Here is a 13,462-nt window from a genome sequence, read left to right on the forward strand (position 1 = left end):
GATCAGAATACTTTTCAGTGGTTTGGATGTATAGTGCGCATCAGTTGTAATCACATAGTTTAAAATAAGCATCCCTAAAACCAAATATAATACCCGAAAAAGTTATAGAATATGTGAATTGTAGAATAGTTTCAAGATAATTTAAGCTGTCTTTGTTAGATGGGCATTTTATACACACGCCATAGTTTTTCTTTTATTAACCGTTTTCTCTTAACACACCTATTCATAATTATTTCCTTTTTATTTGGAATATGTTTTATTATATTGTCTATTATATTTTTATTTAAATATGCATTGCACTAAATTTAGTTAATTCTATGTGCATACAACTTGCTTTTATTTTAAATCTTCTTATAGTTTTAATTGAAAACAGTCCATAGTGAAATTATAACAATGCATTAAACTTAATAAGGTGCACTGTATAATTTATGCAATTGGCGCCAGTATTTCATAAAATACCCAGACTGAATACTAAAATACACAGAGCATTAATATAGTTGGGGTTATCTCATACGCACAAACTCTTATTTGTTATAACCATTTCTAGTGTTTATTTAACGTAAAAAGTATTATATACTTTCGCTTGCTGCTCTCTAATCTGCTGGAGACACGCCAACCATTTACACTCCCATTCAACTGGTCCATTAATAAGCGCCAATGATATCCTAATTTCTGTTTATATATGGTATATACCAGCTTATGGTCAAATAGAAATTGTTATTTAAAAAAATAGAAACAATAGTGGGTTAATAAAAGAAAAAGAATGGTTAAACAATTTTAATAGCAGATAGACCCATAAATAGAAAGAGCACATAATCCAAGAAACAAATCATCCTATACCAAGCCTTTTTAGGTCATGCCCGAACACAACTCACAATGACTTTATCTCTATTATATTGGTAGATTATTTAATATAAACAAATTAATAAACACAGGCATTAGTTTTTATTTCAGATTTTTATTTAACGAGAAAAATGAAAGCAAAACAACAAAGAGTAGACGGGGCATTAATACTTTCTAAACCCACGCAATTAAACTACACAGTGATTTACATGCTATGTGTGCTGACTATATGTATAGAAAGCGCCTTGTGCAAGATTTCATATACAACTGCATATATGAAAACGTCATATGAAGTAAAAAAAGCCCCAATAGAAAGAATATTAACCGACTCTATCTGCTATCCTGAGCACAAAAACCCATCGTACAGCACAATTGACGGGCTGCTAGATGAAAAGGTGATGGAAAAAGAAGCACATATAACAAGAAAGAATAAAACCAACAAGTTTAGTCTATGCTTGCTAGCACACAGACGAGTGTATAAGCACAGAATATCTTCTTTCTTAGAAAAGACTCAGCACTTTTCAATTGAGATGCCAAGCAATCCAACAAATTCAGACATTCAGCTATTCTTCAAAATACTTGACTATATTAGCACAAGAAATATAGGATTATCTCAATTAAAGATAAAAAACATAGATTTTGTGCCTATGGGAAAGTACATCACAGCATACAATCCTCCAGATGGCGAGGTGAAAATTTACAATTTACTAGCTTTAAATGGAAAAGACATTAATCATTTCACTCCACTGCATCTGGCTAAAAACGTCTATATAACATACAAAGAAAACAGTGATAATATAAAGCCAAAACAAGACATTAAAGATATAAATGATTTATTTAATTATTTCAACTATGAGAAAGAGTCTCTTATAAGCCTGGGGCATGACATGCACAGAAGAAAGTTACAGAACTGCAGAACGAATTTCCATATCAATTGTGTTTTTTCTCCTGTAACCAACGCTATAGTAAAAAATAAGATTGCAGAAAACATGAATATGATGATTCAGATCTTGTACATAAACTTCTACGATTATGAGAAATACATATCATATGCGCTTTCTATGGGCGAAAAACATAATGTTTCGGAGCTGGCGGTTGTAATACCGAAAAGCGCTGCCTCTGATCCAAAGCTTGGCTCTTTGTATGATTTAAAGAAGCTTAAGCACATGTTCTATAAAAACATGCTCAGCGCGTTTAATTCAGAACTGCAGGAGAAGTTCAAAGAAAAAAAGAAAGACGGCATATTCTACACTAAAAGCATGTGTGAAAACAATCCAGAGCTAAGATACAGCTTTCTGTTGAATCTTCCAAAAAACATATTCCTGCTTACATTTGATTTAGAACAAGGGCAGCAGGCTGAAGACATAGAGTTTATTTTTAACATGTTTAGCGAAATTCAAAAAAGCGGCAGCCCAGTTAATTTTATTTTATCCTATTCTAGTGATCCTCATAGCATACAAGATCGAATAGTATCAATTTTAAGACTATTTTCAGCATTCAAAAAGGAGGGAGTTGAGATGCCGAATCAATTGCTTCTGATAGTGACTTCTGACAACTATGAAAATCTCCAATACCTCATTCCATGGAATCTTTTTTTTCTAGTTATGCTAAATACTAAAGATAAAGAAGAAATACTTAAAAGATTAGAGGCCCACACAAGTTTGAAAAACATTGATATATATAACCAGAAAGATAAATTAATCTGCATATTTAATACCACTGTTGGAAGTAATTAATATACCCAATTCAGTCTAATATAAATAGTAAGCATTCATGCATACTGCATGCTTAGAATACTAGATACCACAAAAACTTTCAAACAATGCGGCTGGACGGCACTTGTGGATATGATTATAGTAATGGTAAGTATTTTTCTGTGCACGCCAGCTATTCTATCCACTGGAGCCCTGCTATGCATTTTAAAAAGTACTGATGCATGTTAAAAGTGCCAGCTATTGATGGATCTGTTTGTATAATTTCAATCTGCATCTGCCGAGGGGCGTCAATCTCAGGGCATAATGTTTTTTTCTTGTCTTTAATAAGCTTCTCTAGGTAGTTTATGAGTTCATTCCCTTGTAGATAAAAATGTTTACCTGATTGATGGCGACCAACAACTTCTATGTTTCTGGGCAACTCCATGATGGAGGACACGCACATACCTGCTATAGTATTCTGCAGATCAAACTCCATATTAAGCTGCTTTAGAGACACATTGCTTAGTAGACAGAAATTATACTCATTTGCATTATATGGATACTTAACCATCCACGTAACTCGCTCACCGTCTGAATCCACGCATAGCGAGGCATTCATAACTAAACATTGCAAATTTTCTATGCTGCAGATGCTGGAAATCACCAAATTATCATAAAAGGCTCTGATGAAAGGATTACTCCACATAGCCGATTCTGTGTTTGTTAAAACAAATGGGCAGGCCCCTTCAAGATCTAAAGAGTGCATTATAGTCTCTTTCATGGCCACCAATAACTCTTCTGTGCAACATAAGGCAGCCTCCACGCGCGATAAAAACAGTGGAAGCTTTACTTCCGCTTCTTTCTTAGTAGGAAGCTCAACAAAGAAGACTCCATCCTTCGCGCAATCATTCAAAACGTGATAAAAAACAATAAAAAAGTTTCTTTCAATACGGTCCATCATAATAGTCTCTGGTTGCTTAACTTTAGACCATTTGTTTGTTTCTATGTTCATAATATATGGGTGGATATCTGCCTTCACTACATCCTTTATTCCCATTATGTATGTGATAATGTCAGCCACAGTGTGCACACAAATAGGCTTCTTGTCTTCTTTGTAGTAATAGGGAATGCAAATCCGCTCATATTTGTGCTGTGTGTTGTCTACATAGTGCACATGGTAGTGCATTGCCTTTTTTACGCTTCCATCACAAGCATAGAACTTTTCTGTGCACTTTATATTTGATATTGTGTGCTTCAATGCGCCTTCGCTTTCTAGAGAATTCTTGCTAATATCTATTTCCCACTTCTGGTATCTTTGGTCGTTAAAAATGCTCTTTCCAACTAACTGATAGTTCTTCTTTACCGAAAAAGTTTCTGTGGGTTCTTTAGTTGAAAAAAGCTGAACATACGAATACGGAAGTTTTTTATAAAAAGACGCTAGCAGCTTATACATATCTAAGTAAATGTCCTTTGCTGTAAAGTTAGGAATGGTTTGACTATACGCCTCAACAAATACATTGTGAATATCTTTACATATTTCCTCTATTTTTTCTATACTGTTCTCCCGAAGTTCATCGCTGCTGAATATTAAATTTATAGTGTCTAATACAATTACCATCTTCTGAAATAAAATAAGTATTTTCTCATTCTGATTATGTGTTAGTCGGTTTGCCCTGGCTAGCATGCCTTTCCGCATGTCAATTATATTAATGTTTATTGTCCTGAAATCCATTCTTATGAATGGATTTTTTAAAAAGAACTTTATTGCAATTATAGTGCTACCAGCAGGATTTTCATAGCACATATATGTCTGCATCCTAGTTGTTTTAAAATCAATGCACTTACAGCATATCTGCCTAAACACCGGCTCTACCGCCTCTTCCATTCGCTCTGGATTATAAACTGTTCTTCTTATTATATTTGTTTTGCGCTGCAAACAGCTTTCCATGTAATCTAGAAATATTCTATGGGCTGCTTCGCGTGTGTCTGTGATTTTTTCTATTTTATTCTGCAAATACTTTGAATGTATATTTATATTCTTTTGGAGATATTCTTTAATCTCGTGCTTTTGTATCTTCTGGAGCTTACTATGCCCAAACTTTCTTATATTGGCATGCATATTTATTATGTACCTGTTAATGCAGTTATTTAAATGATCTTCACATTCTATTTTACTTTTTCTTTTAGCTTTTTTTTCTAGTTTTTCAGAGCACAGCTCAAGATTCTTGTTGTGGCTAAGAACCTCTATGCAATTTTCTATATTTGTTTGCAAGTTAGTATTCTTTCTTTTTAAGCCATGATCTTCTATATTTTTTTCTGTAAAGTCTTTAAGTGTTAAGGAAAAGAGTATGCATTTAATGCAATAATTAAATTCTTCATCAGGGCTCTCCATAGTTGGCTCTATTATAAACAATACAGTGTGTAAAATGCCAAACTGTGAGAAATTAATTGATCTCCATGAAGGATTGTCATTATACCGGCGCTTACCTGAAAACTTGAAAATTGAATTTTTATCTGCTATAATAATGCGGTCTTCTTTCTTTGTAGTCTTTTCTATAAACACACTCTCAGTAACTAAAACAAAATTAACTTTTCTCGCATGGAAGTTTTTCCACATATCCAGTCGTTTTTTGGACTTTCCTTCTACCATTGTTAATAATCTGTCTATATTTTCATCCACATCATTATACACTTTTATAGACTCCAAGTTAGATGTGGTTGTGTTTGTTGAACTATACACACAACAATACATTACTATTGCACAGAAAAGGAAGTATACGTACTCTTTCATTTGGCTATCTAAATTTTTACAATAATAATTATACAAATAGCAAATAATTTTAGTTTAAACCCAGCAAACAGACATAAAAGCCTAATATATTTTTACTGTAAAAAGAAAAAACACTGCTGTGAGAGATATAAAAAGCACTTATATATCTTTTTAATTGAAAGCAGTTTTTGATATAAATAGAGGCAGTGTATAGGTATTTATAGGTTTAATCAAAAAAATTACCATTTATTCCAATTTTATACTTCGGGCTATATCGGGCTATTTGGTATGTAAACAGTAGACTAATTTTATTTCGGGTTCTAAATATAGTTTTTACAGACAGTCGAGCCTGCTCATATATAAAGTGGCCTATTTTAGCCTTTGCCACAGTTCAAACTTTTTTGGCTATAAATATTAAATCTATGGATATTTTTTAGTAGTTGTTATTAAGGAATTACAATTACTAAAAAATTTTAATTACTCGTCAGGAATGAATAGCAATATAGAAACTACTACCAAGGAAGCAACTGAAGAATCCACCACATTACAGGCCAACATATCATATCAGCCGGAGGAAGAGAAAAAAAAATTAATACAGGCCATGCCAAGTGAACAGAGCAATCTTAAATATAAAAGATTAATTAAGCTGGAGCTAAATGAAAAACAACTTGACATCGATTTGGAAACTCTAGTCAACTCGGTACTATCTCGGAATAAATCATCGGATTATGATAATTTTAGAATTGTTGGAAGCTTATATGAAATAATATCAAACAATCTAATTATTAATATTGATAATACCAGCGAAGACCCTCAGAATATAGAAATTGTTTCATCGATTGCATCCCTTGTTCTAGAGCATTTTTTAGATACATTTGGATTAAAAGGAAAGGAAATAGCCGATTTGTGCAATTGCTTATTGCTGGAAGAGAACCCCAGACCGCCAAAAGTATGCAAGACTGCATTATTATGTGCTATGAATATTATTAAAAAAAGAAATTTTATACCACCAGCTGAAAAATATGTAAATTGCTGGTATGCAAAAACAAAAAAAACAATCTCCTTGCCCTTGTCTGATTATTTACTATACACGCTCCAAACACTAATCCAAAGAACGTTTTCATCTGCTTTCCTGCCTATAAAACTTAAATATAACTTGGAACTGTTTGTATCTGCATTTGAGAAAATGAATGCAGGTGCTGGTGAAACCGCACAGACACAGAAAGAACAAGTAGAAATAGATCTATTTGAAAGATATAACGAATACATGTATAATGTTGATTACGCACTGATACTTTTGCATCTTTATAAGCATAAGTATAGAGTGTGTAGAACAACCCACACAATCTCACCAAATGATGAAATACCACAAATACATAAAAATCTATTGATTGCCCTCTATAAGAATTGGAATTTAGTCGCTGAACTACTTGAGGATTTAGATAGTTCCATAGACCCGAATGGCCACCACATTAACTACAACTATCTTATTCAAATACAACAAGAAAATAAGAAGCGAAAATTTGCGAACCCAATTGCATGCAATAATGGTCTATGCACTAATAATAATGCTATTCAATATATCTTTAATAATATAAAAGGAAAGAATCCCAAAATAGAACAGTATGTTAATGATAAAGTAAAAACGTTTACTAATTTATTTGACCACAATGTTAGTACTACTGACCCTAGCTATATAGAAAATAAGATGCTCCAAATGGAATTACATAAACAACGAAGAAAATTTCTAGGATTAGGCAGCTATAGTTTTTCAAATGAGTCATACGGTAGTAGAAATGATATAGAGGGTTCTATGCTAATCCTGTTTATCGTCACAATCTTGTCTATTATTTGCATTGTCTGTGTATTGATCTTTATTACTAAGATCTCTAGTTTTTTTGTGTCTCTTATGAATAACTAATAAATGAATTAGTGCTTTTATAATATATACCTATCGCTTTACGCTCTAAAATATAATAATTCAGAGTAGAAACAGCATTAAATATTGCTCTAAAGTTGCTTTTTGTGCTATTTCTTGTTTGTTTTCGGGTTATTTCACTTCTAGAAAATTTTCATGCTGCGCCTTTCTCCATTTCCATATAACCCGAATAATTTTTTGGATTAATTACAGCAATAATTCCGAAAATTCTTTGTAAATATGCAGTACAAAGAAAATAATTGATTCACTTAGAGCATTTTCACTTTTCTTAACTAGCAAACGGCATACTACTCCTTTTCTTTTTCTCTTTCTTTTTGTAGCTAATCCATCAATTCTAGATAATGGTTTATTTTACCATAGCTTGTTATATATGCATAGTTAGTGGTTCTTGGGAAAACAAATTTAGTAATCGAGTTCTTAACTATTATGCATATCCCGTGAATAGTTATTGAAATGATTATGGTTAGCAATGAGATTGCTATAGCATCTATCTGTGAATCGCTTAATAAAAAAGCCATAAAAATAGAAAAATAAGGACAAGTGTATTTATACGGATAAAGTTCTTATTCAGCATTGGGTTATTTCATGCTCAGAGGATTGGAAATACCAAACTCATGCGCATAGAACAGCATATAACCCGAATTATAAAAGAGAAAGATGTATAATATACTCTTGGGGTTTCTGGATGTATTGTTGCATAAATAAAGAACTCTTCTGAATATATGCTCTAAATTTAAAATATATGCATGCATTCACCAGATTCTTTTGACTATCTAGCACACACTGATAAGTAGAAATGCAAAGATCTTTCTAGTGTGATATAACCCTCTCTGACTCTTTAAGTACTCTGCAATTTAGTGGTAATTTTCAAGAAGATATTTTTATTTATGGATACAGGAAAGGGTAAGCCTATAACTACACTATGCTATATTCCCAATATTATTGGGTATTCTCGAGTTGTGTTATTATTTATCGCACTAATATGTAGTAGTCGAGTGTTTGTTATCCTGTATAGTGTGTCATATCTTTTAGATGCTCTTGACGGATACGCTGCAAGAATATTGAAGCAGGAGTCCCAGCTAGGATATATTTTAGACATGGCAACTGACCGTGCGTCTTCCGCTATTCTAATTATAAAAACAATTACTCTGCACCCAAAAATGTTTATTCCGCTGTGCGGTTTTCTTATAGTAGATATAATTTCTCATATGTTTTGTATTGTGCATAGATGTGTTAGTAAAACATCACACAAAGTGCATGCTGGATCTAGGTTAATTGACAGAGTGCTTTCTTTCTACTACATAAAACCTGTACTATTCACTGTATGCCTTGGGAGTGAGATGTTTCTTCTAAACTCTATTTGCCTGGATAACAAGGGCATTTATCTGATATGTGGTAGCATTTTTGCATTTAAGCATTTGACAAACATGCTTCAACTGTATAAAGCAGCCATTGGGCTTAGCAAAGAATAAACGCTAAGAGTCTGTTTATATAATAAATATGTTAAATTGATTCGCATATTACTCACTTAATATTATTTCTATTTTCGGGCTAGTTTCAAGATATATACAAATTGAAATAATTTCAATTGTAAAAACTAAACTCTTTCAGAAATATTTATGACTGTATTTTTCTAAACACACTTTAAAATTTTATTGTAAAAACAAACATCTCTCCAATTAAAACCTCAATAATATATATACCAGAATAGTAAGTGCAACTGCATGATAATGCAATAGTACAAATAGTGCGCCCAGAACAAAACATATCGAAGATATTATATGTTTTTATAACCCGAAACTAGCAAACCCAATTGAAAACTGCGCATAGGCATATTATTTATCTATACTACAACTCAAGTGATAATGTATTGCATATTTTAATTGGTCTACAAAATAGTTCAGTGCCAGGATATAGCCTGAAATGTATTTCGAGTTTTAGCAATTACTATTTAGTTGCGCATATGTTGCATATTCACAAATGACTATAAATAACTTTAGCGTCTAATTTAAACTAGTCTGAAATACATATAAAGTATTTCAGATATTCTGCACAGCAGAAGAAAATTCAAATATAATTAGAAATTAGTTTGTATATTATGCCAACCGATTTTTATTTATAAAACATCATAAGGCATGGTTTGTGCTCCAGGCACCAGAAACAAGAGAGTTTCAGAAGATAAAGCTCTGATTTTGTTTCCACTACTCTGAAACTCAGGGTATATAACCCGAAGCCAATATCATTTGTATAAATGAGAAAAGAAGTTATAAGTATTATTCTAGGAGGAGCTGTGTGCTTGTTTGTGCTATGGCCAATATTCTTAAGCCGGCGCACATATAAGACGGGAAGTAAAGAGAAAAAAGAATCTCACCACCCAGAGACAGAGCGAAGAATAGCAAGCAGGTGGGGAGGAAAGAGTAAAGGAAAGACCCCTCTAATAAAAATAAGAAATGGCCGGCCATTTGTTGGATGCATACCCATAAAAGACGGGAAAATATTCATGATCAATGGAAGAGAGAACAAAAAGTTTATATTCCCCAAAGGCGGCATCGATAAGAATGAAGAAGGATACTATACTGCAGGAAAAGAGGCCATTGAAGAAGTTGGTGTGATAGGAAACATAGACAAAACACCCTTTGCTATAGTTAACGGGATATATTGGTATGTTTTAGAGGTAACCAAGGTTCTTCCCTCTTGGAAAGAAAGACATGAAAGAGTTCGCATTATAATGGATCCGCACAATGCTCTTTTCCACTCCGAAGTGCGTGCAGTGACTAAAAATGTAATTAAAGAGCTCCTTGCACAAGAAGATCGCTTGAAAATGCCAAGAATCAAAAACACTAGGCTTGTTCACCCAGACAGCCCACAAACCCCCGAGCAAACAGTTCAGGAGACCACAGAAGAAGCCTTTTAAATTACATTACAATAAATAAACACTATGCGTATTCTAAATAAATTTATTTCTTAAGCTATAAATAACATTTTAAAATAGCATTCTCGGCACTAAAATTTATTAAACACATCCCGAATAACCCGAAAAATCCAAATATCATTTATTGCTCTGCAATGAGAAACCGATAGTTTATTCATACTCTATTCCTCTTTCTTTACCTTCATTTCTTTTTCTGGGATTTCATCGACCTTTTCTGCTGGCTTTGCAGACTTTCTCTTCTCAGACCCTCCAATGATGTAGTTCCTGGAGAATGGTCTGAGCATGGATCGCCCAGTGATGTACTCAATGTATGGAGGGAAAAGAATGAAGTGCTTTAGTGGATTAAAAATAAGCATCATTAATGGCTGGCCACTTTTCATAAACAGATGTATTGCCAAATGAATTGCAGCATTAGACAGAATTCTTGATATGTGTGCATTGATTACCTTTAAGTCATAATCATGGACTGTCATTTCAATTTCCACTTCTCCCTTCTGCTCACTCTGTGCCTGTTCTTCATTTTCGTCCTGCACTGCAGCTGGAATTACAATGTAGTCGTCAGTTGCAAATTTTATTTTTGTCTTTACATTGTGCATTTCTATTCTTCTTTTGATTCTGTATGAAACAGCCATATCTAGAATAATAGAAGCAACAAATGCTAATCGAACATACATCACATACTTTGTAACAATCTCATTTAACTTTCCACTAAAGGTGTATGATAAAAGAGCGGGGGCTAAAAAGAAGAAGCCTTCTGCTGCCTTATAACTAATTTGCATTAAAAGAAGAAAAAAAATAATTATTTATAGAAAGAATGAAATTTTGGATTAATATATCCAAAATAAGCATGTAGTACTTCCGGACCAATTAAACCACAGAGTATATTAGAAGAAGTGACAGTATAAAACACAAAAGTGTATGGATAGAATCTATAAACCCACTTACCTTGAAATAATTTTAAAATAAGACATTATTACACTCTTAAAAAGCTTTTTAATGGAAATAAATCAATTTATTAGGCAGAAGATGCTTTACCAGCTATTTCTTGAAGGTATGCATGGCCGGTTTGAGTGAGCTTTCTTCCTCCAAGGGATACCTTTGAAACAAGCTTAACAGTTTCCAATGACTGGAGAATTCTTCTAACTAAGCTCTTTGATCCGGATACGGTGTGTGATGGCTTGTGTCCATTGTTTTTTGCTCCCCCGTATGCTCTTGCGAACCACATTACACCAAATCCGTACTTGCTCTTTTCTGGGTTGGTCAGCTCTTCCATGTAGAGCTTTCTTAAGAGAGAAGCAGCTCTTACGTGGTACCAATCCTCGCTGACTGGAGCTAGCTCTCTTCCGTGGCCGGTTTTAATATGGTCTGCTTCTACTGGCTTCTCTATTTTCTTTTCCTCCTTTAAGGACTTTGAAAGAATGTCTATGAACTGTTCTGGGCATATTTCTTCAACTTTCATCTGGGGCAGAAAAATTAAAAAAATTTAACAGTCGAAAGAAAAATGGCTCTGAAAAATACTAAATTATAAATAAACTACACACAGTGCAGATAGAAAAGCAACTGAACATGCCTTAAACCACATAGATCTACTGAATGAGTATAAAAGAATCAAATCTGAATATATAATCTAAACAGATAGCCACTATATACAGAAACAACTTTGAATTTACTTTTTCTTATATGTTTTATACACCTGCATACCACATGAAACTAGCATTATGACACCTAAAGAAAAAAACTCCATATTAAGTGAAATATTGCTCTCCTTGGCATCGGTAGTATAGTTTAAAACAATTGCAGGAATCACGAACCCAAGTAAAAGAATCTCTGATAGAGATAGAAATATTAAAACAGAGCTGAAAAATGCAAATATAGCAATAAACATGTATCTTTCAACATTTTTGTGCAAGAATTTATAAAAAATAAGCACAAATACAACTAAGAAGATAAGAGCGCCCAGTCCTCTCTCGGCGCCAATAGACCATAGGTCAACTATCTGCATAACATACAGCGATAAAGATAGAACGCTTCCCAAAACAATCATTCTAAAGGATATGTTTATGAACCAGCATAGGCCTACTGCCAGTAATAAACACATAACAGACGAGATAGCCATGCTATTGTTGTTGTTAGATGTATATTTACAGATTTTCTCAAATAGAACATTCCCAAGTACTATGTTTATCCAGGGCATGTTTTTAATCTCTGTTATTTGATGATATACTGTTTTAAATAAATAATACCATACAAGAACAAACGCATTGAACGTTTTATACTCTACGCCGTATAATGCCATGTTGCACCCTATAACGAACATGGCGAGCAGGGCAATGTTTATATATTTCTTGTCTAGTGTGGATATTGCCTGCTCCTGTGTAGAGATTTTTATTCGGATGTCTTTTATTTCCTTGGGGACGGTGTTTAAAAGATAGCCTATTAGATTGTCTCGTATCTTTATTAAGGCTTTTTTCTTTTCCTTAATGGTATATATTTTGTCTCCGCTACTGCGGCTTTTTTCTTTTTTATATGCATTACTGTGTTGATTACGAGTATGGCTTGCTGATTTTGTATTATATGGTGTAGAATTTTGGGGTCTTATCTTTGCTCGGGACTTCACTTTTTCTAGATTATCACTGTGTGCCTTCCTTGCTTTCACCGCGCTGGATAGCCTGTGGAAATTCGCAAGAAGACATAATGTAAGAATAAGGAATGTTCTTTTGGTATTCATGTGTAAATATTTTTATAATACTTTATACATAGAGCAATTAATAAAGTGATTAATCTAGTTCGATCCAATCTAGATACAATGCATTAAATGTTATAAAAGCACCAAAAACATAGGATGCCCATAGTGAATAAAAATGAATATTAAGGCGTCTGAATATTTAACTAAATTCACCTAGAATATACTTCCTAAAATAAAACCCCTTTAAATCTAAAAGCATTGAAACAATTCACATACTGGTGCGCTTATGCCCATAAAGTAGAAAACAACTCGAAATTCAAGCCTCCGATTAGTTACTGCATAACCTCATATAAGGGCTGCTAAAATATATATCTGAAAAATTTACTTGTTTATATAACCCGAATGTTAAATTTGCTTTGTAAGAGCCCCACTGTGGCATGATATACAAGAACAGTGGCCGTATAATTTATACACAGCATCTATTTTTTGTCTTTAAAGATTTGTTTAGAAAATGCCCCTTTACATATTACCATTATTTAATATTGCTTCATTCGGGCTATTGTATAAAACATTATAAACGAATTAGAATAATATGTTC

General features: G+C 33.2%; 9 protein-coding genes across 9 annotated transcripts; 4 read left to right on the forward strand and 5 right to left on the reverse strand.

Moving 5' to 3' along the window:
• Nucleotides 1–974: 974 nt before the first annotated feature.
• On the forward strand, nucleotides 975–2,579 carry NEPG_00663 (uncharacterized protein; the record flags this gene model as incomplete). The annotated part of the gene is made up of 1 exon (XM_013203040.1): nucleotides 975–2,579. The coding sequence occupies one exon, from the start codon at nucleotides 975–977 to the stop codon at nucleotides 2,577–2,579; it is 1,605 nt and encodes a 534-aa protein (XP_013058494.1).
• A 91-nt stretch (nucleotides 2,580–2,670) lies between these two features.
• On the reverse strand, nucleotides 2,671–5,328 carry NEPG_00664 (uncharacterized protein; the record flags this gene model as incomplete). The annotated part of the gene is made up of 1 exon (XM_013203041.1): nucleotides 2,671–5,328. The coding sequence occupies one exon, from the start codon at nucleotides 5,326–5,328 to the stop codon at nucleotides 2,731–2,733; it is 2,598 nt and encodes an 865-aa protein (XP_013058495.1). The 3' UTR covers nucleotides 2,671–2,730.
• A 467-nt stretch (nucleotides 5,329–5,795) lies between these two features.
• NEPG_00665 (uncharacterized protein) lies at nucleotides 5,796–7,241 on the forward strand (the record flags this gene model as incomplete). The annotated part of the gene is made up of 1 exon (XM_013203042.1): nucleotides 5,796–7,241. A coding segment is annotated over one exon (1,433 nt), but the record flags the coding sequence as incomplete, so codon positions are not given.
• On the reverse strand, nucleotides 6,954–7,764 carry NEPG_00666 (uncharacterized protein; the record flags this gene model as incomplete). Its single annotated transcript, XM_013203043.1, has 1 exon — nucleotides 6,954–7,764. One exon carries the CDS (start codon nucleotides 7,762–7,764, stop codon nucleotides 7,567–7,569), a length of 198 nt encoding a protein of 65 aa, XP_013058497.1. The 3' UTR covers nucleotides 6,954–7,566.
• A 369-nt stretch (nucleotides 7,765–8,133) lies between these two features.
• Nucleotides 8,134–8,718, forward strand: NEPG_00667 (uncharacterized protein; the record flags this gene model as incomplete). Its single annotated transcript, XM_013203044.1, has 1 exon — nucleotides 8,134–8,718. One exon carries the CDS (start codon nucleotides 8,134–8,136, stop codon nucleotides 8,716–8,718), a length of 585 nt encoding a protein of 194 aa, XP_013058498.1.
• Nucleotides 8,719–9,497: 779 nt separating this feature from the next.
• Nucleotides 9,498–10,181, forward strand: NEPG_00668 (uncharacterized protein; the record flags this gene model as incomplete). The annotated part of the gene is made up of 1 exon (XM_013203045.1): nucleotides 9,498–10,181. The coding sequence occupies one exon, from the start codon at nucleotides 9,498–9,500 to the stop codon at nucleotides 10,158–10,160; it is 663 nt and encodes a 220-aa protein (XP_013058499.1). The 3' UTR covers nucleotides 10,161–10,181.
• An 88-nt stretch (nucleotides 10,182–10,269) lies between these two features.
• Nucleotides 10,270–10,957, reverse strand: NEPG_00669 (uncharacterized protein; the record flags this gene model as incomplete). The annotated part of the gene is made up of 1 exon (XM_013203046.1): nucleotides 10,270–10,957. The coding sequence occupies one exon, from the start codon at nucleotides 10,955–10,957 to the stop codon at nucleotides 10,340–10,342; it is 618 nt and encodes a 205-aa protein (XP_013058500.1). The 3' UTR covers nucleotides 10,270–10,339.
• Nucleotides 10,958–11,193: 236 nt separating this feature from the next.
• Nucleotides 11,194–11,637, reverse strand: NEPG_00670 (30S ribosomal protein S19e; the record flags this gene model as incomplete). The annotated part of the gene is made up of 1 exon (XM_013203047.1): nucleotides 11,194–11,637. One exon carries the CDS (start codon nucleotides 11,635–11,637, stop codon nucleotides 11,194–11,196), a length of 444 nt encoding a protein of 147 aa, XP_013058501.1.
• Nucleotides 11,638–11,844: 207 nt separating this feature from the next.
• NEPG_00671 (uncharacterized protein) lies at nucleotides 11,845–12,906 on the reverse strand (the record flags this gene model as incomplete). Its single annotated transcript, XM_013203048.1, has 1 exon — nucleotides 11,845–12,906. The coding sequence occupies one exon, from the start codon at nucleotides 12,904–12,906 to the stop codon at nucleotides 11,845–11,847; it is 1,062 nt and encodes a 353-aa protein (XP_013058502.1).
• Between the last annotated feature and the right edge of the window lie 556 nt (nucleotides 12,907–13,462).

This window comes from Nematocida parisii (assembly GCF_000250985.1).
Source record: "Nematocida parisii ERTm1 unplaced genomic scaffold supercont1.2, whole genome shotgun sequence".
Lineage (NCBI taxonomy): Eukaryota > Fungi > Microsporidia > Nematocida > Nematocida parisii.